This window comes from Carettochelys insculpta, chromosome 8 (genome assembly GCF_033958435.1).
Source record: "Carettochelys insculpta isolate YL-2023 chromosome 8, ASM3395843v1, whole genome shotgun sequence".
Lineage (NCBI taxonomy): Eukaryota > Metazoa > Chordata > Testudines > Carettochelyidae > Carettochelys > Carettochelys insculpta.
Window position 1 is genome coordinate 75503878 of NC_134144.1, and position 21123 is coordinate 75525000.

At 54.8% G+C, this 21123-nt stretch overlaps 2 protein-coding genes across 3 annotated transcripts in view; one reads left to right on the forward strand and one right to left on the reverse strand.

Annotated features, from left to right (window-relative positions):
- The window catches only part of STK11IP (serine/threonine kinase 11 interacting protein), a 34231-nt gene extending 18134 nt beyond the window's left edge, over positions 1-16097 (reverse strand). The window contains exons 1-4 of one of the 2 annotated variants that reach the window (XM_075001636.1): positions 15867-16097; positions 9806-10008; positions 1374-1448; positions 620-715 (exon numbers count right to left, since the gene is read on the reverse strand). In XM_075001636.1, the coding sequence (XP_074857737.1) occupies positions 620-715; positions 1374-1448; positions 9806-10008; positions 15867-15930 (438 nt within the window). In that variant the 5' untranslated portion in view covers positions 15931-16097. The remainder of the gene's footprint in view (positions 1-619; positions 716-1373; positions 1449-9805; positions 10009-15866) is intronic. The other variant, XM_075001635.1, reaches the window with a different exon arrangement.
- A 3028-nt stretch (positions 16098-19125) lies between these two features.
- SLC4A3 (solute carrier family 4 member 3) overlaps positions 19126-21123 on the forward strand; it is a 115319-nt gene continuing 113321 nt past the window's right edge. The window contains exons 1-2 of the mRNA XM_075001648.1: positions 19126-19445; positions 20154-20295. The gene's annotated coding sequence lies outside the window, so the exon portion shown is untranslated. The remainder of the gene's footprint in view (positions 19446-20153; positions 20296-21123) is intronic.

Consider the following 21123-nt stretch of genomic DNA (forward strand, 5'->3'; position numbering starts at 1 on the left):
GCCCTTTACCAACTGTTACAACTTCAGCAAAACTGCCCCCATGGCGGTCACCTGTCAACCCAAGGGGCTCTCTGTCAGAGCAGACAGGGAACAAGGGGGAATGCACAGCATCTCGGAGACCCTGCAGTCAGGCTCTGGCACACCAAGAGGAGCGAGTACCTGAGGTGAGGACCTTGCTGCTGGCAGGCCCAGCTCAAGGCAGGGGCCTGCTAATAAAGCAAATTTGCAGTAAGAGTTGTATGGAGACAGCATTGCCCCCAAGACCACTCAGCCGTTACATGTTAAAACTGGAGCCTCCACTCCCTCCACCGTACCTGCAGATTGCAGGGCACTGGTGCAAGATGTGAGGTGCAGTGTGTGGCAGGGTTCAGGCTCACAGGTGGAGATGCACTGAACGGTGCTAAAGCAGGGACGCTCTAGCCAGTATCCAAGCCAGCCAGCCTCTGGGAACCTGTGCAGCCACGAGCTAGAGCCTGTGTGACAGACAGCCCTGCAGCAGAGCAAGAGTCTCGGCTGGCTGACTTGGGAGAACCACTCAAGAGTGGTTGGAGACAGCCCCCTCCAAGGTTGGGTAACCCAGCTCTTGTTCCCAGGAACGAGGGCTGGAGCCGGCACTCACCTCCAGCGTGCTGACGCATCTGCTGCAAGTTAAGGCCTCCAACTGAGAGTAGATGAACCGCAGCCCTCGCAGGCAGTGTAGAGGGACAGACTTCAGCTGTGGTGGTCAGAGAAAGGGATGAGTGCATGTAGGAGCTTCATGGTACCAGAGCAGCCAGCTCCCTGCCCCCCAGCCCAGCGTCAGGGGACACCCAGCAACACTGGATCCAGCATTCCCCACCACAGTTCCACTGCAGTCCAGTGCTGATGGGCCAGACCCAACTCCACCAGCATGAGCCGCATTCCAACCAACTGCTGAAGAGCTGGGGCATTCACCTGATGAGTGCAGCACTGAGCCTGTGGGCCACATGCAGCCCATTGGGGTTCCACCTGTGGGAGGCCCACACATCCCCTTGCTGCCTGCTCCTCCCTCCACCTCTCACATACTGGGGCACTGGAGCTCCACATTTACCTCCTCCTCCTCCCTCTAAAGGGCCTGCAGATTGCAGGGCACTTGCGCCATGAGTCACTAGACTTACAGCAGCCAAGCTCTGGCAGGGAGAGGAGTGAGACACTCTGGAAGTGCTGGGAAGGACCAGGGGTGAGCACAGGGCTCCAGTGCATGACAGGCATAGGGGAAGGAGGCTGCCCACCACTGGGGTACAATCCTGTGGCCCGCTGGCCTTGGCTGCCCACTGCTGGATTCGGCCCTAAAAAAAAAAAAAAGTCACATGGCTGGGGATGGAGCCACCACTCGTCCTCCCAGCGGTACTGACCTCCAGGCGCCGGAGAGACTTGAAGGGGAAGATCTTCACAGCAGACTGCAGGTTACAGCTGGGAATGTGAATGAGCTGCAGAGGGATGGGAAGGGCAGAGTCATTCAAAAACCTGGGCCATGTGCATGCATGTTACACGGCATCGTGTGCACCTTCTCAGAGCTGCCAGAGTCCCAGCGGCCTCTGCTTTTACATTCATTCAGTGGACTGCACCCATCCTCCAGGACCGCACCGTTCTTTGCCCTACCCCAGGGTGCACATCTGCCCCTCGCCCAGAAACCAGAGTTTCACCAATGGCAGAGAGAGGATGGGACAAACAAACCAGCCGCAAGATGCTACTCAAGGCAACGCCTCCTCTCCAGCGCTTCCCATATCCGCTCTGCAGGGACCTGCTCTAAAGCCCGACTTTCACCACACAACGTAACACAAAGCCAGTCGGAAGTTAGCATCCCATTAACACACACCTGAGCAGCACTCCCTGCTGGCCCCAGCCTGACGCAGGGATGGCAGCCTCACAGCACTCAGGAGACACTGCAGGAAGCCAGCACTCTGCCAGCAGATACGTTACTTTTAGTGCAGCATCAGTGAATGGCCCAGGCACTTAGACACCAAACGCAGCACAGCTCACATACAGCACATCCCTAACAGCCCTTGCCTAGGAAGGCTCAATGCCGATCCTGCCTGCATCAGCCTGCGTGTGAGCTCTGGGGTTAGACAAAGCTCTGGAGTTGGACTCATTCACCCTGCCCCCATTCCAATTAGCTCTTCCTGTCAGTGGGTTTGACATCCTCTCTTCGTGTCTCTCTCCCCCTGCCCTTCTCACTGTGGAGGGTTTTAAAAGCCTCTCATTGGCCCCGTCATTGCGGCCAGCTGGCTTTAATTAGGCTGAGCCATCTCCCACCCAGCTGCCTCCGATTGCCCTGCAGGCCCTTCTGCTTGCTTGGGCTTCCTTCACCCTGGCCCTGCCACATAAGTAATGCTCAAGTGCTTTCTGAGGTCAGTTCCCAGAAACCGACCCCCAGAACACTTCTTCCCTCTCTCCCCAGCCAGATTTTGTCAGCGTGGTGAGCACGCCTTGCAGTTCTCCCTGCCAAGCTGCCACACCACAGATCATGGCAGCTCCACAGTCTAGCCTCATGCCTGCCTGAGCAAACAGGAGGTCCTGGGTCTCCTAGGCCTAGGCAAGTGCAGCCACAGACTCACCAGTTATGGGATGGGGACACCAGCAAAGGGTTACAACGGGCTCAGCAGCAGTGCCCAGTGAAAGTGGATGTCCACCACAAGCAGAAGCTGTGCAAGTGGTGGATCTGCCAGTACCCAAACCATGGCTCCATTCCCACATCACCCCTGTATCTGAGACCCCACACCTGCGCACCACCTTATAGCCAGCAGGAAGAGATGGGGCCTGGCTCCTACTCAAGGCCAAGGAGAGCAGCAGTTGACCTGGTGCTGAGCTGCCTGGTAGTTTTTACTTCATACTGCATGGCACACTTGGCAGTCCCCCCAGGAACACCCTGCAGAATCAGAGACCCCAGCCTGGAAGAGTGAGGGCAGCCATCTGTGGGGAAGGAACAAGTTCTGAGCTATCTAGAAAAACTAGATATACACAAGTCCATGGGTCTGGATTTAATGCACCCCAGGGTACTCAGGGAATTGGCAGAGGTCATTGCCAAGCCTTTTGCCATTATCTTTGAAGACTCTTGGAGATCGGAAGAGGTCCTGGATGACTGGAAAAAGGCAAACATAGTGCCATCTTTAAAAAAGGAAAGGAGGACAATCCAGGGAACTAGAGACTGGTCAGCCTTACGTCAATCCATGGGAAAATAATGGAGGGAATCCTCAACGAATCCGTTTTGGAGTACATGGAAGAGGAGAAAGTGATCAAAAGTAGCCAACATGGATTCACCGGGGCAAGTTCTGCCTGACCAATCTGATTAGCTTCTATGATGAAGTAACAGGCTCTGTGGACATGGGGAAGTCAGTAGATGTGATATACCTTGACTTCAGCAAGGCTTTTGATATGGTCTCCCACAACATTCTTGTCCACAAGTTAAGGAAATACGGATTGGATCCTTGGCCTATAAGATGGATAGAAAGCTGGCTTCACGGTCAGGCCCAACAGGTAGCGGTCAATGGCTCACTATCTGGATTGTGGTCCGTTTCAAGCAGAGTGCCCCAAGCCTCGGTTCTGGGGCCTGTCTTGTTCAACATGTTTATTAACGACACGGATGAGGGACTGGATTGTGTCCTCAGCAAGTTTGCAGATGACACTAAACTAGTGGGAGAGGTAGATACGTCGGAGGGTAGAAAGAGAATCCAGAGTGACCTGAACATATTGGAGGAGTGGGCCAAAAGAAATCTGATGCGGTTCAACAAGGAGAAGTGTAGAGTCCTGCATCTGGGGCAGAAGAATCCCAAGCATTGCTATGGGCTGTGGACCAACTGGCTAAGCAGCAGTACAGCAGAAAGGGACCCAGGGGATATGGTGCATGAAAGGCTAGATATGAGTAAACAGTGTGCCCTTGAAGCCAAGAAGGCTAACGAAATACTAGGCTGCATTAGGAGGAGCATGTTGAGCAGATCTAGATAAGGGGTTGCTCCCCTCTATATGGCACTGGTGAGGCCAAATCTGGAATATTGTGTCCAGTTTTGGGCCCTCCAGTACAAAAAGGATGTGGATGCACTGGAGCAGGTTCAGCGGATGGCAAAATATAAGGGGCTGGCATACAAGACCGATGGGGAGAGGCTGAGGGATTTGGGCTTGTTTAGTTTACAGAAGAGAAGACTGAAGGGTGATTTGATAGCAGCCTTCAACTTCCTGAAGGGGAGCTCTAAAGAGAATGGCGAGAAACTGTTCTCAGTGGTGTCAGACGGCAGAACAAGGAGTAATGGTCTGAAGTTGAAGAGGGAAAGGTATAGGTTAGATATTAGGAAAAACTACTTCACCAGGCGGGTGGTAAAGCAGTGGAATGCGTTACCTAGAGAGGTGGTGGATTCTCCATCCCTTGAGGTTTTTAAGTCCCGGTTTGACAAAGTCCTGGCTGGGATGACTTAGTGGAGGTTGATGCTGCTTGAAGCAGGGGACTGGACCAGATGACCTCCTGAGGTCCCCTCCAGAGCTAGGATTCTATGTGCTTGGGAGGGAAAGGTGTCAGGCCCCACAGCAAAGCCAGACCTGCCTAAGATGTCACTGGAAGCCAACTAGTCCTATCACCCAAGCACATAGCAGCACAATGGATTGGAAGGGAACTTGGTGCAATACATGCTTCTCCCTCACAAGTGCTCTAAATGTAACGACTGTGCCAGCCCACCCGCCAAAGTCAACTGCAAATAGCAGCTTTTCATTGTGGTACCCAGAGAAGTATCCTCCTGCTGTTGACATTAGCTCTCCTGGAGATACTCTGCAATCCTCCCTCAAGCATGTCTAGGGATGGCTGTCGCGCTTCTTCCTCTTGACACAGCAATAAGCAGGTCTTGTTAGAAGCTATATTTTGTTTTGATAGTATATAGACTAGCACAGCTCCCTCTCTGTTACTAATCAGGAAGGAGGGTTTTGAAGCTTTTCCCCCCATTTCTGGCCTGACCATATGCCCACGGATCTATCTGGTTTGCCGGTCGCTGCTGCCATGACAGCCCTGAGAAGCACTCCCTCCCTCCACAACACCGGACCCTGACAAGGCTGAGACATGAGAGAGAATATGTTCAGCACGACCCTGAAAGCCAATGTCGCACTGGACCGTAAACAAAGGGCCTGGCAGGCAACATGTAGACTGCACTCAGGGGGGCAGACAGGAACTGCAGCAAGAGAAGAACATACAGCTTCTCAGGCAAGAAGTGCTGCGCGCTCTGGCTGACCTCAGTGGTCCCTCTCTTGTTCTGTCCATGGGCAGAATTGGTTTTGTTATGTGCCCCCAGGCATGTGCACCACTGGAAACACACATTGCCGGTTTCGGGAGGCAGCTGGCACTCTGCTCATCAGCTGGAAAGCACCCGAATCTCTCTTAGGAAGCTGCCCAAGCACCCAGTTAACACGGACACTGGTTGACCTGTATGTCCTACAGTCACAAGTAAAGAACTGTAAAGGGCATCAAGAACACCATGGCAGCAACCGTACACCTCCATTCCCAAACACACCATATGGCACCAGAGGCACAGGGGTGCACCCACCAATTGCATGCAGAGGGACAGGAAGGCAAACCAGAGCTTCAGCTGTGGTTCTCACAGGTCAGTGCACATTTAGCCAGAACCCTTGATACTTCTAGGCCAGAATGGAAAGACGACTTTGCTACTTTTCCAGGTTAGTTCTGTTAATTTACGTCCAAAGTTTGTGGTATTTTTCCCGTCTGAGTGATGACTATCTATCCTTTGGACACTGAATGCGTCTTTATTCATAGAATCAAAGGATTGGAAGGAACCTTGAGAGGTTATCAAGTCCAGTCCCTGCATTCATGGCAGGGCCTAGCACCATCTAAACCATTGCTGACAGATATTCATCAAACCTGCTCTTAAGAGTCTCCAGGTACAGAAATTGCACAGGTTCCCTATGTAATTTATCCCAGTGCTTCAACGCCCTAACTAGTAATTTTTTTCCCCTACTGTCCAACCTAGACCACCCTCACTGCAACTAGAGCCCTCTGGTTCCCGTCTTATCCTCAGGAGTTATGGACAGAGCCCTGCAGGAATACAAAAATGCAGCTCTGCATGTGATCCACATCCACCAGGCTCAAACAGTCATCCAAGCCCCAATCTGCTCACCAGATTTTTACCTTCATCCCCACAGCAAGCTGCCTGGAGGTGTGAAGGAGCATAGATGGGAGGCAGGGAAGGAGGGAATGAGTCTTGCAAGAGGCAGGAAGGAGAGCAGGGACCAAGGAGCAAGGGGAACACAAGTGCAGGGTGCACATATTGAGAGGGGACAGTGGGTAGCAAATGGATTTGCAGTGGGTGCTCAGGAGTGATGGCATTGGCAGCTTCTGGCAGCGCACAGCAGGGCGGAGGGGCACAGTGTGGGGACCTTGCCTGCTTCAGCCCCCACCCCGGGGCAGGGGGTACATGTTGCCTAGGAACTAGTCCATATTCAGGGTGCTGCCTTGGGAGAGCAGGGCCCTCGCCCCCCAAACCAGCGAAGTTCTCTGTTTTACTGGGACTGCTCCTCTCCTGGAAATCAGCCACCTCGCCCACACATGCTCCCAGCTACACTAGTCAGCAGCACAGAACAGCTGTGTGGGGCAAGCAGCATGTGCCTGGGGCCTAGACTCCTGCAGGTAAGTGCTCCTCAGACAGGCAAGCCCCAGGCAGGGCTGGCACTTGACCCATAATCCAAAAATATTTGGGAACCTGTTGCAACCCTTTCCTATCAGCAGTGGAGGGGCCTGCCCCCAGACCCATCCTGCCCAGCGACCAGACTGGAGGAGGGAGGGGAACAGCCTAGTGTGAGTACCCACGCAGTACCTGAAAAAAAGTGCTGCGGCTATCCACATCCATGGATGCAGTTATCTGTAGATATGCAGGCTCTAGTTACAGAGACCAGATCGTCTCCTCTACCTTGTAACGCCCTTTCAGGAACTGTAAGCTATGAAACCCCCTCTCAGACCCAGTTCTTTCAATCATCCCTTGTAGATCATCTTTTTCTAGATCTTCTATGGACCTTCTCCAATTTCTCCACATCCGTCCTTAATTATGGTGCTCAGAGCTGGACACAGTATTGCAGCTGAGGCCCAATCAGCACAGAGTAGAGCAGAATGACAACTTCTCATGTCTTGCTTACACCCCTGTTAACAGTCCACACAACACTGTCACAACGTTGCCTCATCTAGAGCTCGCGGTCCAGTACAATCCCTTTTTACAGCACTCCTTCCTAGGCAGCCATTTCTAATTTTGCATGTGTGCAACTCATTGCTCCTTCCTAAGCGGAGTACTTTGCATTTGCCCTTGTTTAATTTCACCCTATTTACCTCAGACCATTTCTCCAGTTTTTCTAGACCAGTGGAGGCAGCAAACCATCAGAGCACTTCTGCTACCAGCAGGTCCCCAGCTTCCCCCTCGCACCTCTCTCACACTGCATCATAGGAGCCTAAATAGACATCTTAATTATCTTATGCATTATAAGGGCAATTTCCTCACCTTTTGATATTCCCAGTTACAGCATCTGATGCTATGTCAATTTTTAAAAGGGGCTCTAATGGTGATCCTGCCAGTTGCAGGCTGGTAAGTCTAACTTCAATACTGTGCAAATGGGTTGAATTAAGAGTAAAGAACAGAATTGTCAGACACAATGAACATAATTTATTAGGGAAGAGTCACATGGTTATTGTAAAGGGAAATCATGCTTCACCAATCTACTAGAATTCTTGGAGAAGGTCATCAAGGCCATTGACAAAGGGGGAAATCAGTGGATATAGTGTATTTAGATTTACAGAAAGCCTTTGACAAGGTCCCTCACCAAAGGCTTTTAAGCAAAGCAAGCAGTTATGGGATAAGAAGGAAGGTTCTTTTATGGATGATTACTGGTTAAAAGAAAGGAAGCAAAGGGAAAGAATAAATGGTCAGTTCTCAGAATGAAGAGAGGTAACTAGTGCTGTCCCCCTCCTATCTATAAATGATCTGGAAAAATTTCCAGATGATACAAACCTGCTCAAGATAATTATGGCCAAAGCAAATTAAAACAGCACACAAAACTCAAAGTAGTGCAAAGCAATGAATATTGGAAACATAATCCCAACTATATATGTATAAAATGATGGGGACTAAGTTAGCTATAACCACTCAAGACATCTTGGAATCATTGCGGATAGTTCTCTAAGAGCATCCACTCAATATGCAGCAGCAGTCAAAAAAAAAAAAAAAAACACCCACAGAACGTTAAGAGTCACTAAAAAGGAAAAGAGTAAAACACAACATCTTAACGTGTCTATGTAAATCCACGGTACACCCACATCTTGAGCACTAAGTACAGATGTGATAGCCACATCTCAAAAAATATACATTGGCACTAGAGAAGTTTAGAAGAGGACAATAAAATGCCATAGAAGACAAGATTAATAAGACTGACTTTTCAGCTTGGGGAAAAAAAAAATAAGACAGCTACGGGGTGATATGATCAAGGACTACGAAATCATAACTGGTGTGGAGAAAGAGTTATTTACTTCTTCCCATAATACACAAATTAGGTGTCCCCAAATGACATTAATACATAGCGGGTTTAAAAACAAATAAAGACAGTGTTTCTTCATACAACCTGTGGAACTCCTTACCAGAGGATATGGTGAAGGCCAAGAATACAATAGAACAAAAAAAAAAAACAAAAAAAAAACCAAACACACTCTAGATAGATTTGATGACTGGTACATCAACGTGCACAAATAGCATCCATAGCGTGTTTTTCAGAAGCTGAGAACAGGCAACAGGGTATGGATCACTTGAAGATTCCCTGTTCATCAGCTGTGGACCACATGACATGGGTCACTGTCAGAGGACTGGATAATGGGCTAGGTGGACCATTTGTCTGACACATTATGGCCATTATGCTCTTATGTCTAGCCAAATCAGTATCATCCCAAAAATTGGCTCTTTCCCAAGGCAACCACCACCAGCAGTAAGCAACCTGCAGCCTGAGCACCCACACTCTACCCCTTTCCCAAAGCCTCTCACACCCTGGGGCCCTCGCACTTTATTCCTCCCATCCCCTTCCTGTACTTTCAGAGCACCACGAGTCACCTGATTCGCATTCTGTTCTGACTCCTCTTCCTCCCACCCAGACCTTGAATGCCCCAGTGCCCAAGAGGCTTGGGGGACAGGGAGTAGAGAGGTGGTCTGCAGTCGACCTGCAAGTGGAACCCCAATGGGTTGGTCGCATGCAGCCTGCATGCTGCCCACTGCTGGATTTCAATCTTGCAGCTCATTAAGATGGAGAGCCACTCATGCAGCCCACTCACTGGGCTTGGTTACCCATCACTGACCTACACCCTCAAGCTTACAAAGCTTCAGCCAGAGAGCTAGCTCCTCCATGTCCCAGTCTTCAACAGACACTTAACACCTTCACACACACACTTTACGATTTACCCTTCAGTTTATTCACTATACCACCAACTTGACATTTCTCTGCTGTCTTGCTTTTAACTCTACTAAATCCTTGAGCGAATGCTTGCTGGGAAAGATGTGTCACAGAATAGCTACAGCTCATTACACCAACATCATGGTTTTACACTGCCCATAATGCTGCCAGTGCTTCAGGTAGACAGTGGCAAGTACTTTGACATGCTTGCAACAGAGGGATAATTATGCACATTGCAAACAAGGCAGTTCTGGGATGTGGATACAGAGTAATCAGCTTAAGCAGTCCACCCCATCCCGATGGAACTGCTAAGCTTATGACAATCTTTCTTCCTGCTTCTTCAGAAAAATATCGTCACAGGACCCCTTTTCATACAGACCTTGAGGGAGAGAGTCTTCTGCAAAATGTCAAACAGGAACTGGGCCTGGAGAATGGCAGATGTATCAGCTGGGTGCGATGGAAGTGCAATGAAACCATGGGTCTGGTTCCGGGACACTAGATGATGCTCAAAGATCTGGGTCAGGTGCTGCAGAGAGGAGGTGAGCAAAGTGAGGGTGCTTGTGCCATCTAGTACCAAGTCTCCTGTGAAAGAGATCAAATCATTAACAAACTTAGCGTATCGCCATCCCTAACTCACCTCACCACTTCCAATAGCATGATGGGAGGCCAGGGAGGAGACCTTTCTTCCATGGCGTGAGCCATGCCTAGCACCAATTCATTTGCCTGATGTGACACCATCAAATCACTTATTTTTTTAAAATTTAATGGTGCAAATAAGTAGTCCAGTAGCACCTCAAAGGCTAACAAAAATGAGTGAGCCCAAAGCAAAAGCCTTAACACAACATTCAGGCTGCATAGTAAAATCAGAATCTTTAGAAATGCAAGAGTAAAAAGTTACTCTAGATGTGTACCATTAGCACATTAAGTTTATGCTTAAACAGCAACACTAAACTAGAAAATGCTACCAGCAGACAACTCAGGTGTTAGACTGCTGACATGACTTTTTTGAAATTAACATTTTAAAGAAATTTCAGTTTCTGATAAAGTACCCTTTAGATCATGAAACAGTTCTGGGGTTTCCTGGTCTCTTTTTGATGTTTCTCATCTCCTTCTTTGCTGAAAAGAGAGTCTCGGAAACTTTTATTCGGGGGAAACCACAGAAGTGACTAAACAAAAAATGAAGTTCACTTTGTAGATCTGACAAAGAAAAATCACCTCCTGTTCAACTAAGAATTCTAGATGCCATTTGCAATGGTCAGAGATGCATCTTTCAGGCCTGGATTACACATAGAAATCCACATTTTAACTGACTAGCTAAGCAGCAACACTATGCTCCTTTTCCACCTTCCCAAGATAGCTACAGTTATACCTTTTAGTCGGTGAAACTGCAACAGGCAGGACACCTGTATAAAAAGTGCTTTACTAATGTCATTCCATTTGAGAAAACAAAGCAAAAAATCCCAATTGGCACAAAGCACCTTACACCGATATAACAGCATCCACAAGGGATTCATGAATATTACTTCAGTAAAAGCAGACACCCGTAACAAACACACAACCCTTTTTAATGTAGCGCAGCCCTCGGTCAACTGCAATTTGAGTGGAATGGAATACCATCAAATGGCTTTAACAAGCTTCTCTCATTTCTCGACTTTTAGTGATCAGATTGCACAACACAGACTTCAAACCAAAGTTTTATTGTTAGTTATTGTCTACCATATATTTGAGAGAAACTGTCTCTAGTCTGTATCTACCTGTCCAACTCCTCCACCAAAGCTGCATGAACTAGGACCACTGCATTCAGTACACAGCTTTCTCTTAACTTAAAAAAAAAGGTAAGAGCTTATTTGTGCCAGGAAAATGAGACAGACCTGAAATGGGCCTGCTTTTCATAGAATGGACAGAGAGAGCTCCGCTATATAATGACTGCACTGAGGCACCAGGAGATGTGGGAAAGAAAGCAGGGACAGTTTACTGTATACTGACCACAGAGGGGGGAGGGAAAAGAAAAAAAGAGGGGCCAGCAAGAGGCCAGAGATGGGGATCAGGACAGTTACAATGCTATTTGGGCAGCCAGGGGTGAGATCTATTACATATTTGAGTTTCTCATAAAACCACACCAAAATAAATAGCCGCCAGGCAGGTAAAAGGGGCTGGCTGGGGGCATGCCCCGACTCCCCACCCTCCAATCCAGGACAATCCCAGTCCTGGGCCTCCCACTCCCTGGTGGCCTTTGATGAGCAGCATGCATCCCGCCCCAGCTGTATCCGCTGGAGGTGCGCTTCTCATTTGACCCAAGTTGCTGCAATGAGAGGGTGGGGGTAGTTCCCACTCCCTGTGGGGGTAGTTCCCACTCCCTGTGGGAGCCTGCAAAGTGAACCCTGCCAATACCAGCCCACTGATTTAAAGGAAGTACGTACAATTTTATTTTCCAAAACACAAAAGGTGAGTACCCGAGAAACACCAGGTAAACCTTCTAGTCCAGATATTAAACAAAGGGGAAAGATGCAGAGCTTAAATTTGGCTTGAAGACTTAAGCTCTGGAAAAATACAAACCTAATTGCTCTCTGCAGATTGTTAAGTGAGTGCCTGAAGCGTTAGGTTTTCTACTAAAAGCCCAATATTGTTTTATGCAGGTCATCTTGATTCTCATTTGTGAGGCACTTGCAAGTCAAGGAAAGGCACTAGTCCCCATCTTGAAACTGCCTGCACAGAGCACTAAACACCACTTTTGACCGCACCCTGTTGCGTTACTATTTAAACACATAGCCGCAACAGAACTTTCCCTTCTCTCACAATCTCATGTTCATCTTTGCCATGCAACCATGGAAATTTTAATCCAAAAAGCAAAAGCTTCTAAAAAGTACAGCAAAAGGTGCACTTGCTTCTGGTAGCAGACAGACAGGTTATAGGCACAACAATATTTCTACATCTACGTAGCCCACAGGAGTGCGTTGATAGAGCTGAACAGACAGCATTTTGAAGCTGCAGCTTGAACCCCTCCATCTTCTTAGTGCTAGCAGAAGCCTCTCTAGCCAGCATCTGTGAAGTTGAGCTGGGAAGCTTGCATAAGAATGGCTGTACTGAGTCATATTAATGGCCCCTTTAACCCAATGTCTCGTCTTCAGCAGCAGCCAAGGCCAGGTGCATCAGAGGAAAATGAACAGAACACGCAGTCAGGCTGCACCATGCCTTCCAGGCTCTGCCTCACTCACTTCTGAATTATCATAGAGCTCACAAGCTCCAGGCAGCACAGCCTCCCTGCTCTCTGCTCACTTATCAAGTGAGCTGTCCCATCCTCCACTTCAGTCAGAGTTTAGGGCCACAATGGACAAACAAGATGAGTAGTGGGAAGTATGAGTGGCCCTCCTTTTCAGAGGGCCACAAGGTTGAAATCCAGTGACAAGCAACCTGCAAGCTACACGCTGTCCACTTGGGTTCCATTGATGGGTGGCCCACACATCCCCTCTCTGCCCCCTTCCCCCAAGCGTCTTGCACACTGGAAGGCATGGGAATGGAGCCCAAATCAGGAGATTCACGGTGCTACAAAAGTGGTGGGAGTGGGAGGGAGGAGTAAGTGTGGGGTTCCAGTGCCCCAGTGTGCAAGAGGCATGGGAAAAGGGGGCAGGAAGAGGGCGAGTGGGTCACAGGTGGAACCCTCATAGGCCACAGGTTGCCCATCACAATGAGCTAGGGACACCCGGAACATGAAGCCACATTCCTGACTATCTTGGCTAATAGCCACCAATGTACCTATCCTCCACAAAAGCACCTAGTTCTTTTTTGAACTCTCATAGTTTTGGCCTTCATGACATTCTCGGGCAATGAGTGCCACAGGTTGTAAGAAGCAGCACCAGCTTTTCTTGTTTTAAATTTGCTGCCTATTCATTTCATTGGGAACCCTCTGGCTTTTGAGTCACATGAAAGATAAATTTACACTTCTTTATTCACTTGCTTCACTACAATCCAAGTTTTATAGATCAGAGGCATTGCTTTTCCAAGACAAAAATCCTAGTCTTATTAACCTCTGCTCACATGAGAGCTGCTGCATATCACCAATCATTTTTGAAAAGGTATAGAAAACGAAACCATTTTTGATTTGTTTTAAGAGGAGGGGGACCAGAATGCATGCAGGATTCAAAACGTGAAACGTGGATTTATATTGTGGCATTAAAATATACGGTAAACCTCAGACTTACATGGAGGAAAATTTCACACTACTCATAGGAGCCAGGAAACTGACCAGTGCAGCAGCGCTGGGCCATTTCCTGCCTCCTGCGAGCAGTGTGGAGCTAGAAGGCTCCAGCTCCCCAACACTCACTGTGCTGCTGCGTTGGTCAGGTTCTCCACTCCTGTCGAGGTGGCAGCCTCCACCCCAGGAGTGAGAGTCAGGCTGCTACCTGACAGGAGCGGTTTCACAGCTGTCACAGCAGCAGCCTGACTCTCGCCATACCTGGAAGGAGTAGTTTTCCTGCTCCTGTCAGGGAAGTGGAGAGTCAGGCTGCCCCTCATGACAGGAGCTGTTTCCCTACTCCTGTCAGGGGAGGCAGAGTCAGGCTCCCCTGCTGTCACCGACAGCAGCAGGGAAGCCGACCAGTGCAGCAGCACCCTGGTCAGTTTCCTGCTACTTTGAGTGGAGAGGAGCTGTTGCCCAGCTCCCTGCCACCCACCACTCACAGGAGCAGGGAAACTAACCAGGGCCGCTACACTGCCTGAGCAGGGAGCAGCAAGAGCCAAGCACCAGGTCTCCAGCATTCAGAGCTGCGTTAACTCAAGATTCACACACCTTTAACCCACGTATCTTGGGGCTGTACTATACATCAGGTATGCGATATATGCAGCACGCAGAGAGACCATCTATGGCACTACCAAAACCTTATAGATACTGAACAGGCAGAACTCAGGAGACGACAGACACCACTTGAATCCTGTGGTTGAGGGTGAAGCCCTGCTTAATTCTAGCTTCCAAGGTTTTGAAAAAGAAAATCGCCCCTGCTGGACATTCATCTCTTCCTCCTCCTCCTCAACAAAATGATACAGGCTACTTCTGTGTGTCTGTTCCTCCCATCTCCAGATGGGCTTGGTGTTTTCCTTCCCTGCCTCACTATCCTGGTCCGATTTGGCAGTATGCCCATGTGACTTGGTGCTCAGCACTGCTTCTTGACGGCAAGCCAATAAGGCAAGCCCATGGCAGGAGTGGCCAGGCTGAACTCCGGAGACTGACCCATGGACATGCACTGATAGGTCAAGCCTTGGTAAGCTACCCCTCCCCAGAAAACAGATCTCGACCTTCTCCCACATCCAGAAGTGAGACCATCCAAGAAAGGTCCGCTCCTTTCCAGCCTCCCAGGTTCCATCATGCATGCCTTAGAGGGGAGCGCCTCCACCCAGCAGCCCTGCCCCCCCCAGACAACTACTTCAGCAGCCCCCAGGGCAAGTCCCAGCACAGCGAGCGAACCCCCCCCCCCCGCCCCGCGGGCGGGCCCCAGCGCAGCGCACCGAGCGAACCCCACCCCCCCGCCCCGCGGGCGGGCCCCAGCGCAGCGCAACGAGCGAACCGCCCCTCCCCCGCCCCGCGGGCGGGCCCCAGCGCAGCGCAACGAGCTAACACTCCCCCCCCCCCCCGCCCCGCGGGCGGGCCCCAGCACAGCGCACCGAGCGAACCCCCCCCCCCCCCTGCAGGCGGGCCCCAGCGCAGCGCAACGAGCGAACCCCCCCCCCTGCAGGCGGGCGCGCGGGCCCCAGCGCAGCGCAGCGCACCGAGCGAACCCCCCCCCCCCCCTGCAGGCGGGCCCCAGCGCAGCGCAACGAGCGAACCCCCCCCCCCTGCAGGCGGGCGCGCGGGCCCCAGCGCAGCGCAGCGCACCGAGCGAACCCCCCCCCCCTGCAGGCGGGCGCGCGGGCCCCAGCGCAGCGCAGCGCACCCAGCGAACCCCCCCCCCCCCCCGCGGGCGGGCCCCAGCGCAGCGCAGCGCACCCAGCGAACCCCCCCCCCCCCCCCGCGGGCGGGCCCCAGCGCAGCGCAGCGCACCGAGCGAACCCCCCCCCCCCCACCGCGGGCGGGCCCCAGCGCAGCGCAACGAGCGAACCGCCCCTCCCCCGCCCCGCGGGCGGGCCCCAGCGCAGCGCAACGAGCTAACACTCCCCCCCCCGCCCCGCGGGCGGGCCCCAGCACAGCGCACCGAGCGAACCCCCCCCCCCCCCGCGGGCGGGCGCGCGGGCCCCAGCGCAGCGCAGCGCAGCGCACCGAGCGAACCCCCCCCCCCCCCCGCGGGCGGGCGCGCGGGCCCCAGCGCAGCGCAGCGCAGCGCACCGAGCGAACCCCCCCCCCCCCCCGCGGGCGGGCGCGCGGGCCCCAGCGCAGCGCAGCGCAGCGCACCGAGCGAACCCCCCCCCCCCCCCGCGGGCGGGCGCGCGGGCCCCAGCGCAGCGCCCCTCACCGCAGTCCTGCAGAAGCCGAGCCAAGCTCTGGAGCAGCAGCTCTCGCGGGGCAGCAGGCGCCATCTGCAAAGGGCGGGAGAAGCGTCACATCACGGCCCGGCCCGGCAGTCCCAGAGCCCCTCGGTCCTCCAGCGGCTGGAGCGGCCGGGCCCGGGGCTCCCGTTCCTGCCCCGGGGACCGGACAGCTTCGGCCTCCCCACTTCCGCGTTACCATAGAGCCCGCGAGCCCCGGGCAGAGCGGCTCCCCGGCCTCCCCACTTCCGCGTTACCATAGAGCCCGCGAGCCCCGGGCAGAGCGGCTCCCCGGCCTCCCCACTTCCACGTTACCATAGAGCCCGCGAGCCCCGGGCAGAGCGGCTCCCCGGCCTCCCCTCCCTTCCGCGTTACCATAGAGCCCGCGAGCCCCGGGCAGAGCGGCTCCCCGGCCTCCCCTCTCTTCCGCGTTACCATAGAGACCGCGAGCCCCGGGCAGAGCGGCTCCCCGGCCTCACCTCTCTTCCGCGTTACCATAGAGTGCATGGCCGGAACGCCCCCCTCGCTCCCACTATCCCCCAGAGTCCGACTCAGCGTCACCCCAGGACGGAGCAAAACTGAGGCCGGGCCCCTCGCTCCCCGCCCGGCTGCCCCAGGATGGCCCCCCGGCTGGGGGAGGGGTCGAGAGGCAGCCGGGCCCCCCCAGCGGCTGAGGGGGGCAGGGAGCGAGGGGGGCAGTTCTCCCTCCCCCCGGCGGGCAAGGGAGCCGGGCTGTGCTCGGAGGGCTCGGCCTGAGCCGGGGCGAGGCTCGGCTCGTAGCAGTCCCCGCAGCCTACCGACGGGACGGGACAGAGCCGATCCGCAGCACGTGCTGGGCGGCACCCGCCGCCCTTTATGTGGGCCCGCGCCCACGTGGCCGCGCTCGGGGGCAGGCGGTCGTCGGGGCGGCGGGTCCCCGCACATCAGCTCCCTGGGCGGGCCGGGAGAAGCCTGCAGGGAGCGAGCGGCCCGTGTGCTGCTTCCGCGCGGCGCTGCCTTCGTGAGCGCCCGCGGCGTGGGAAGGGGCCGGGAGGCGGCGGTAGAGGCCGTGCTGCGCCCACGCGATGTTTGCCAGAAGCCGGCGGGGGCGGCATCACTCCATTCCCGGGGCTGCCCCTGCCCTCTGGGGAGTCCGGCCCTGGCCGCTGCCCAGGACGGGCCTCTAGCCTGACCCAGTGCGGCTGTTCTGAGGCGTGTGCTGCGGCTGCCCAGGGCACGCACACTGCCTGCTCTCTCGCCTTTGTGCGGGGCACCAGCCTGGTGCTGTCCCCAGCCCTACACCCGCGCTGGAGACTGTGGGGTGGCTGCCCGGTGACTGCAGTGCATGTCGGGCGCAGGGCAGCGTTCCCTGGCCCATGGACTGCAAGGGGGCGCTGGGCACAGGAGGGGCGTTCCCTGGCCTATATACTGCAGGGTGGCGTTCCCTGGCCCGTGGACTGCATGGGGGCACTGGGCACAAGAGGGGTGTTCCCTGGCCCATACACTACATGGGGGCACAGGAGGGGTGTTCCCCAGCACGAGCACTGCAGTGTGGCGCTGGGCACAGGAGGGGCATTCCCTGGCCCGTGCACTGCATGGGGGCACAGGAGGGGTGTTCCCCACTGCGAACACTGCAGCGTGGCACTGGGCACAGGAGGGGCGTTCCCTGGCCTGTACACTTCAAGGCGGTGCTGGGTGCAGGACAGGCATTCCCCAGGCTGAGCACGGCATGGGAATGCAGGAGAGGCATTCCCTGGCCCATACACTGCATGGGGGTGCAGGAGTGGCATTCCCTGGCCCGTGCACTGCATGGGAGTGCAGGAGAGGCGTTCCCTGGCCTGTGCACTGCAGGAGAGGCATTCCCCAGCTCGAGCACTGCTGGGCGGCACTGGGTGCAGGAGAGGCGTTCCCTGGCCTGTGCACTGCAGGAGGAGCGTTCCCCGGCCCATACACTGCAGGGCGACACTGGGTGCAGGAGAGGCATTCCCTGGCCTGTGTACTCAATGGGAATGCAGGAGAGGCATTCCCTGTCCCATGCACTGCATGGGGGTGCAGGAGAGGCGTTCCCCGGCTCGAGCACTGCTGGGCGGCACTGGGTGCAGGAGAGGCGTTCCCTGGCCTGTGCACTGCAGGAGGAGCGTTCCCCGGCCCATACACTGCAGGGCGACACCGGGTGCAGGAGAGGCATTCCCTGGCCTGTGCACTGAATGGGAATGCAGGAGAGGCATTCCCTGTCCCATGCACTGCATGGGGGTGCAGGAGAGGTGTTCCCTGGCCCATGCACTGCATGGGGGTGCAGGAGAGGCATTCCCTGGCCCATGCACTGCATGGGGGTGCAGGAGAGGTGTTCCCTGGCCCATGCACTGCATGGGGGTGCAGGAGAGGCGTTCCCCGGCTCGAGCACTGCTGGGCGGCACTGGGTGCAGGAGAGGCGTTCCCTGGCCTGTGCACTGCAGGAGGAGCGTTCCCCGGCCCGTACACTGCAGGGCGGCATTGGGTGCAGGAGAGGCGTTCCCTGGCCTGTGCACTGCATGGGAATGCAGGAGAGGCATTCCCTGTCCCATGCACTGCATGGGGGTGCGGAGAGGCGTTCCCTGGCCTGTGCACTGCAGGAGGAGTGTTCCCTGGCCCGTACACTGCAGGGCGGCACTGGGTGCAGGAGAGGGGTTCCCTGGCCTGTGCACTGCATGGGAATGCAGGAGAGGCATTCCCTGTCCCATGCACTGCATGGGGGTGCAGGAGTGGCATTCCATGGCCCGTGCACTGCATGAGGGTGCAGGAGAGGCGTTCCCTGGCCCGTGCACTGCAGGGCACTGCTGGGCGCAGGAGAGGCGTTCCCCGGGCCGAGCACTGCACGGGGGCACAGGAGAGGCGTTTCCCGGCCCGACACTGCAGGGCGGGGCAGGAGGGGCATTCCCCGGCCTGAACACTGCAGAGCGGCGCTGGGCGCAGGGGGGGGGGGGGGGCGTTCCCCGGCCGAAGCACTGCAGGGCGGCGCTGGGCGCAGGGGGCGTTCCCCGGCGGGAACACTGCAGGGCGGCGCTGGGCGCAGCGGGGCGTGTGCCCGAGCTGCTGCGGGACCCGCCCTTGTGCCGGGGGCGGCGCGGCCGTGGCCGTGGCCGTCGCAGCGGGGGCGCGGGCTGGATGTGCCGGGCTGGACGTGCGCACCTGTGACGGCAGCGCGCAGGAGGGCGGGGAGCCGGCCCCGTTCGCGCTGCGCAGCGTCTGGCGGGCCGGGGCCGGGGCCGGGGCCGGGGCGCTGTCGCGGGAGGCGGGTGTCTGCAGGCTGCAGCCCGTGGCGAAGGGCACCCCAGGGCCGGCCCCCAGCGAGCGGCGCGGGGTTCTCAGCGCAGCAGCGCGCGGCAGCCTGCGGAGCGGAGCCGGAGGCGGCGGATGGCTGCTTGGCTGCCGGAGCAGCGGAGGCGGCGCCCGACCCAACCGCCGTTCCTAGCCCCCGGCAGCTGCACGGCCATGTGTTGAGCGCTCCCGGGCGACGGCGGGAGTGGGTCGGCGGGTCGTCCTGCCCTGCGCCGTGGGGGCCCCCGGTCGGAGGCGAGTTGCTGGCCGCCTTTCTCCGCGGCTGCGAGGTACGGTGCTAGCTCCCTCTGGATGCATCTTGGCTCCAGTGTCTTTGCTCGACAGCTTCGCGCCCAGGTGTTGACGGTCCTGCGGGCAGGAGCCCGGCTCTCTGTTGGGCAGCTCCCACCTGAGCTGCTTGCAGCCCGGGTCAGGGCTTGCCAGATGTGCACGCCCCTTCGGGCTCTTCTCCTGCGTCCTTTCCTTGAGCTTACCTTGCAGCCTTTTCCAAAGCATCTGTGCTTTAGGGGCACCTCTCGGGGGTGCCCCGCTAGTCAGGGACTCCTGGGCTGTGTACAGACAGCGCTCTGACCTCCAGATGAGCTATGCAGATTGCACAGCTTATTTTGAGTAGGTTTTGAAATTGGCTGGTTTGGCGTGTGGTGCTGTGTAAACGGTGCCACCTACCAAAATAAACCTGTATCTCGAGGCATTGCTGTGCTCATGTGATGATTCACAGGGATGCTGGAATAGCACGTCTGCTGTCTGTCAAACTGTTTCAAGACAACGGGCACGTTCCATAGACGCAGGCAGCTATTTCGGGGTACATTTGTGTCCTGAAGTAGCACCCACTGTGTAGACCTGGCCCTATGGATCAAGCCGCAAGTAGGGACGATGACATAGAAGGGAACATTTGTGAGCCACTGAACATGAGACAGCAAAATTAGAGGGTTAGCAGTTACACAGAGCATATAGGTGGTCCCTCTTTGCCTTTACAGTGCTCCACGCTCCGATGCCCACTGGTCCCCGGCAGCCTGCACAGAGTCCTCTTCTCCCATTGCTGTGGATTCCTGCATGCGCTTGATGCTGACAAACTGTGTTCTACTCCGCCAGAGCCACAGGCTCCTTCTTGGACACATGGTGAGTGTTTTGGTGCCACAGGCTTGTATGTGTATCTGCTCTATTGCTGCCTGGTGTTGCATGTTCTGTAGTTTCATGCAGTATCCCTGCACCCTACACATGAGCTCCTGTCTCCCAGGGCTGCAGCCTGAATATTTGTCTCAGTCTTCTGACACTGCAGGGTCCTGTGCACATGCAGTACATGTCTAATCAGCTTGTGGCTGAGGCATATGCGCAGTGCGTATGAGACACATGCAAGACAGTGTCATTGGTTCATCTCTGTTCCTTTCCTCCTGAACAGTAAGCATCCCTGCCAAACCCATCCAGACACCCAATTGTAAGGGTCTTCTTTGTAATTGTCTCTTATGTTAATACCTCATTATCTCTGCCTGAAATGTCTATCTGAAGGAGACCGGTGCTCCATTTAATGTAGGATCCTGTCTCTGACTCTAGCCAGTAGTGGAGTCTTTGGGGGGAAGATGATATCCTCTCCACAGGTTATCCTGTCTAGAGTAACCATTATCCGTGTGTGTGCTGGATCACTTTCTGAATCCTGTTATGCTCTTGTTTTTTCTAAGAGGTAATGCGCTCCATAGGTTCATTAGGTGTGTCGTAAAAAGTCTTTCCTTTTCTTAGTGTTACAATAGTTAACGCCCTTGGTTTCAGCCTGTGCCCCTGCCTCTTGTATTGTGAGAGATGGGTAACAGGAGTGCTGAATCTCTCTTTTCTCTTTGGCTCAGGTTTGTATCTCGTGCCTGCTCCCTGGCATCTCTGCCTCTCTTTTTTTATTTTTTACATGTCTGTCATATTCTCTGTTGTTCATCTCCTCTCTGAACTAAAGAGTTCCAG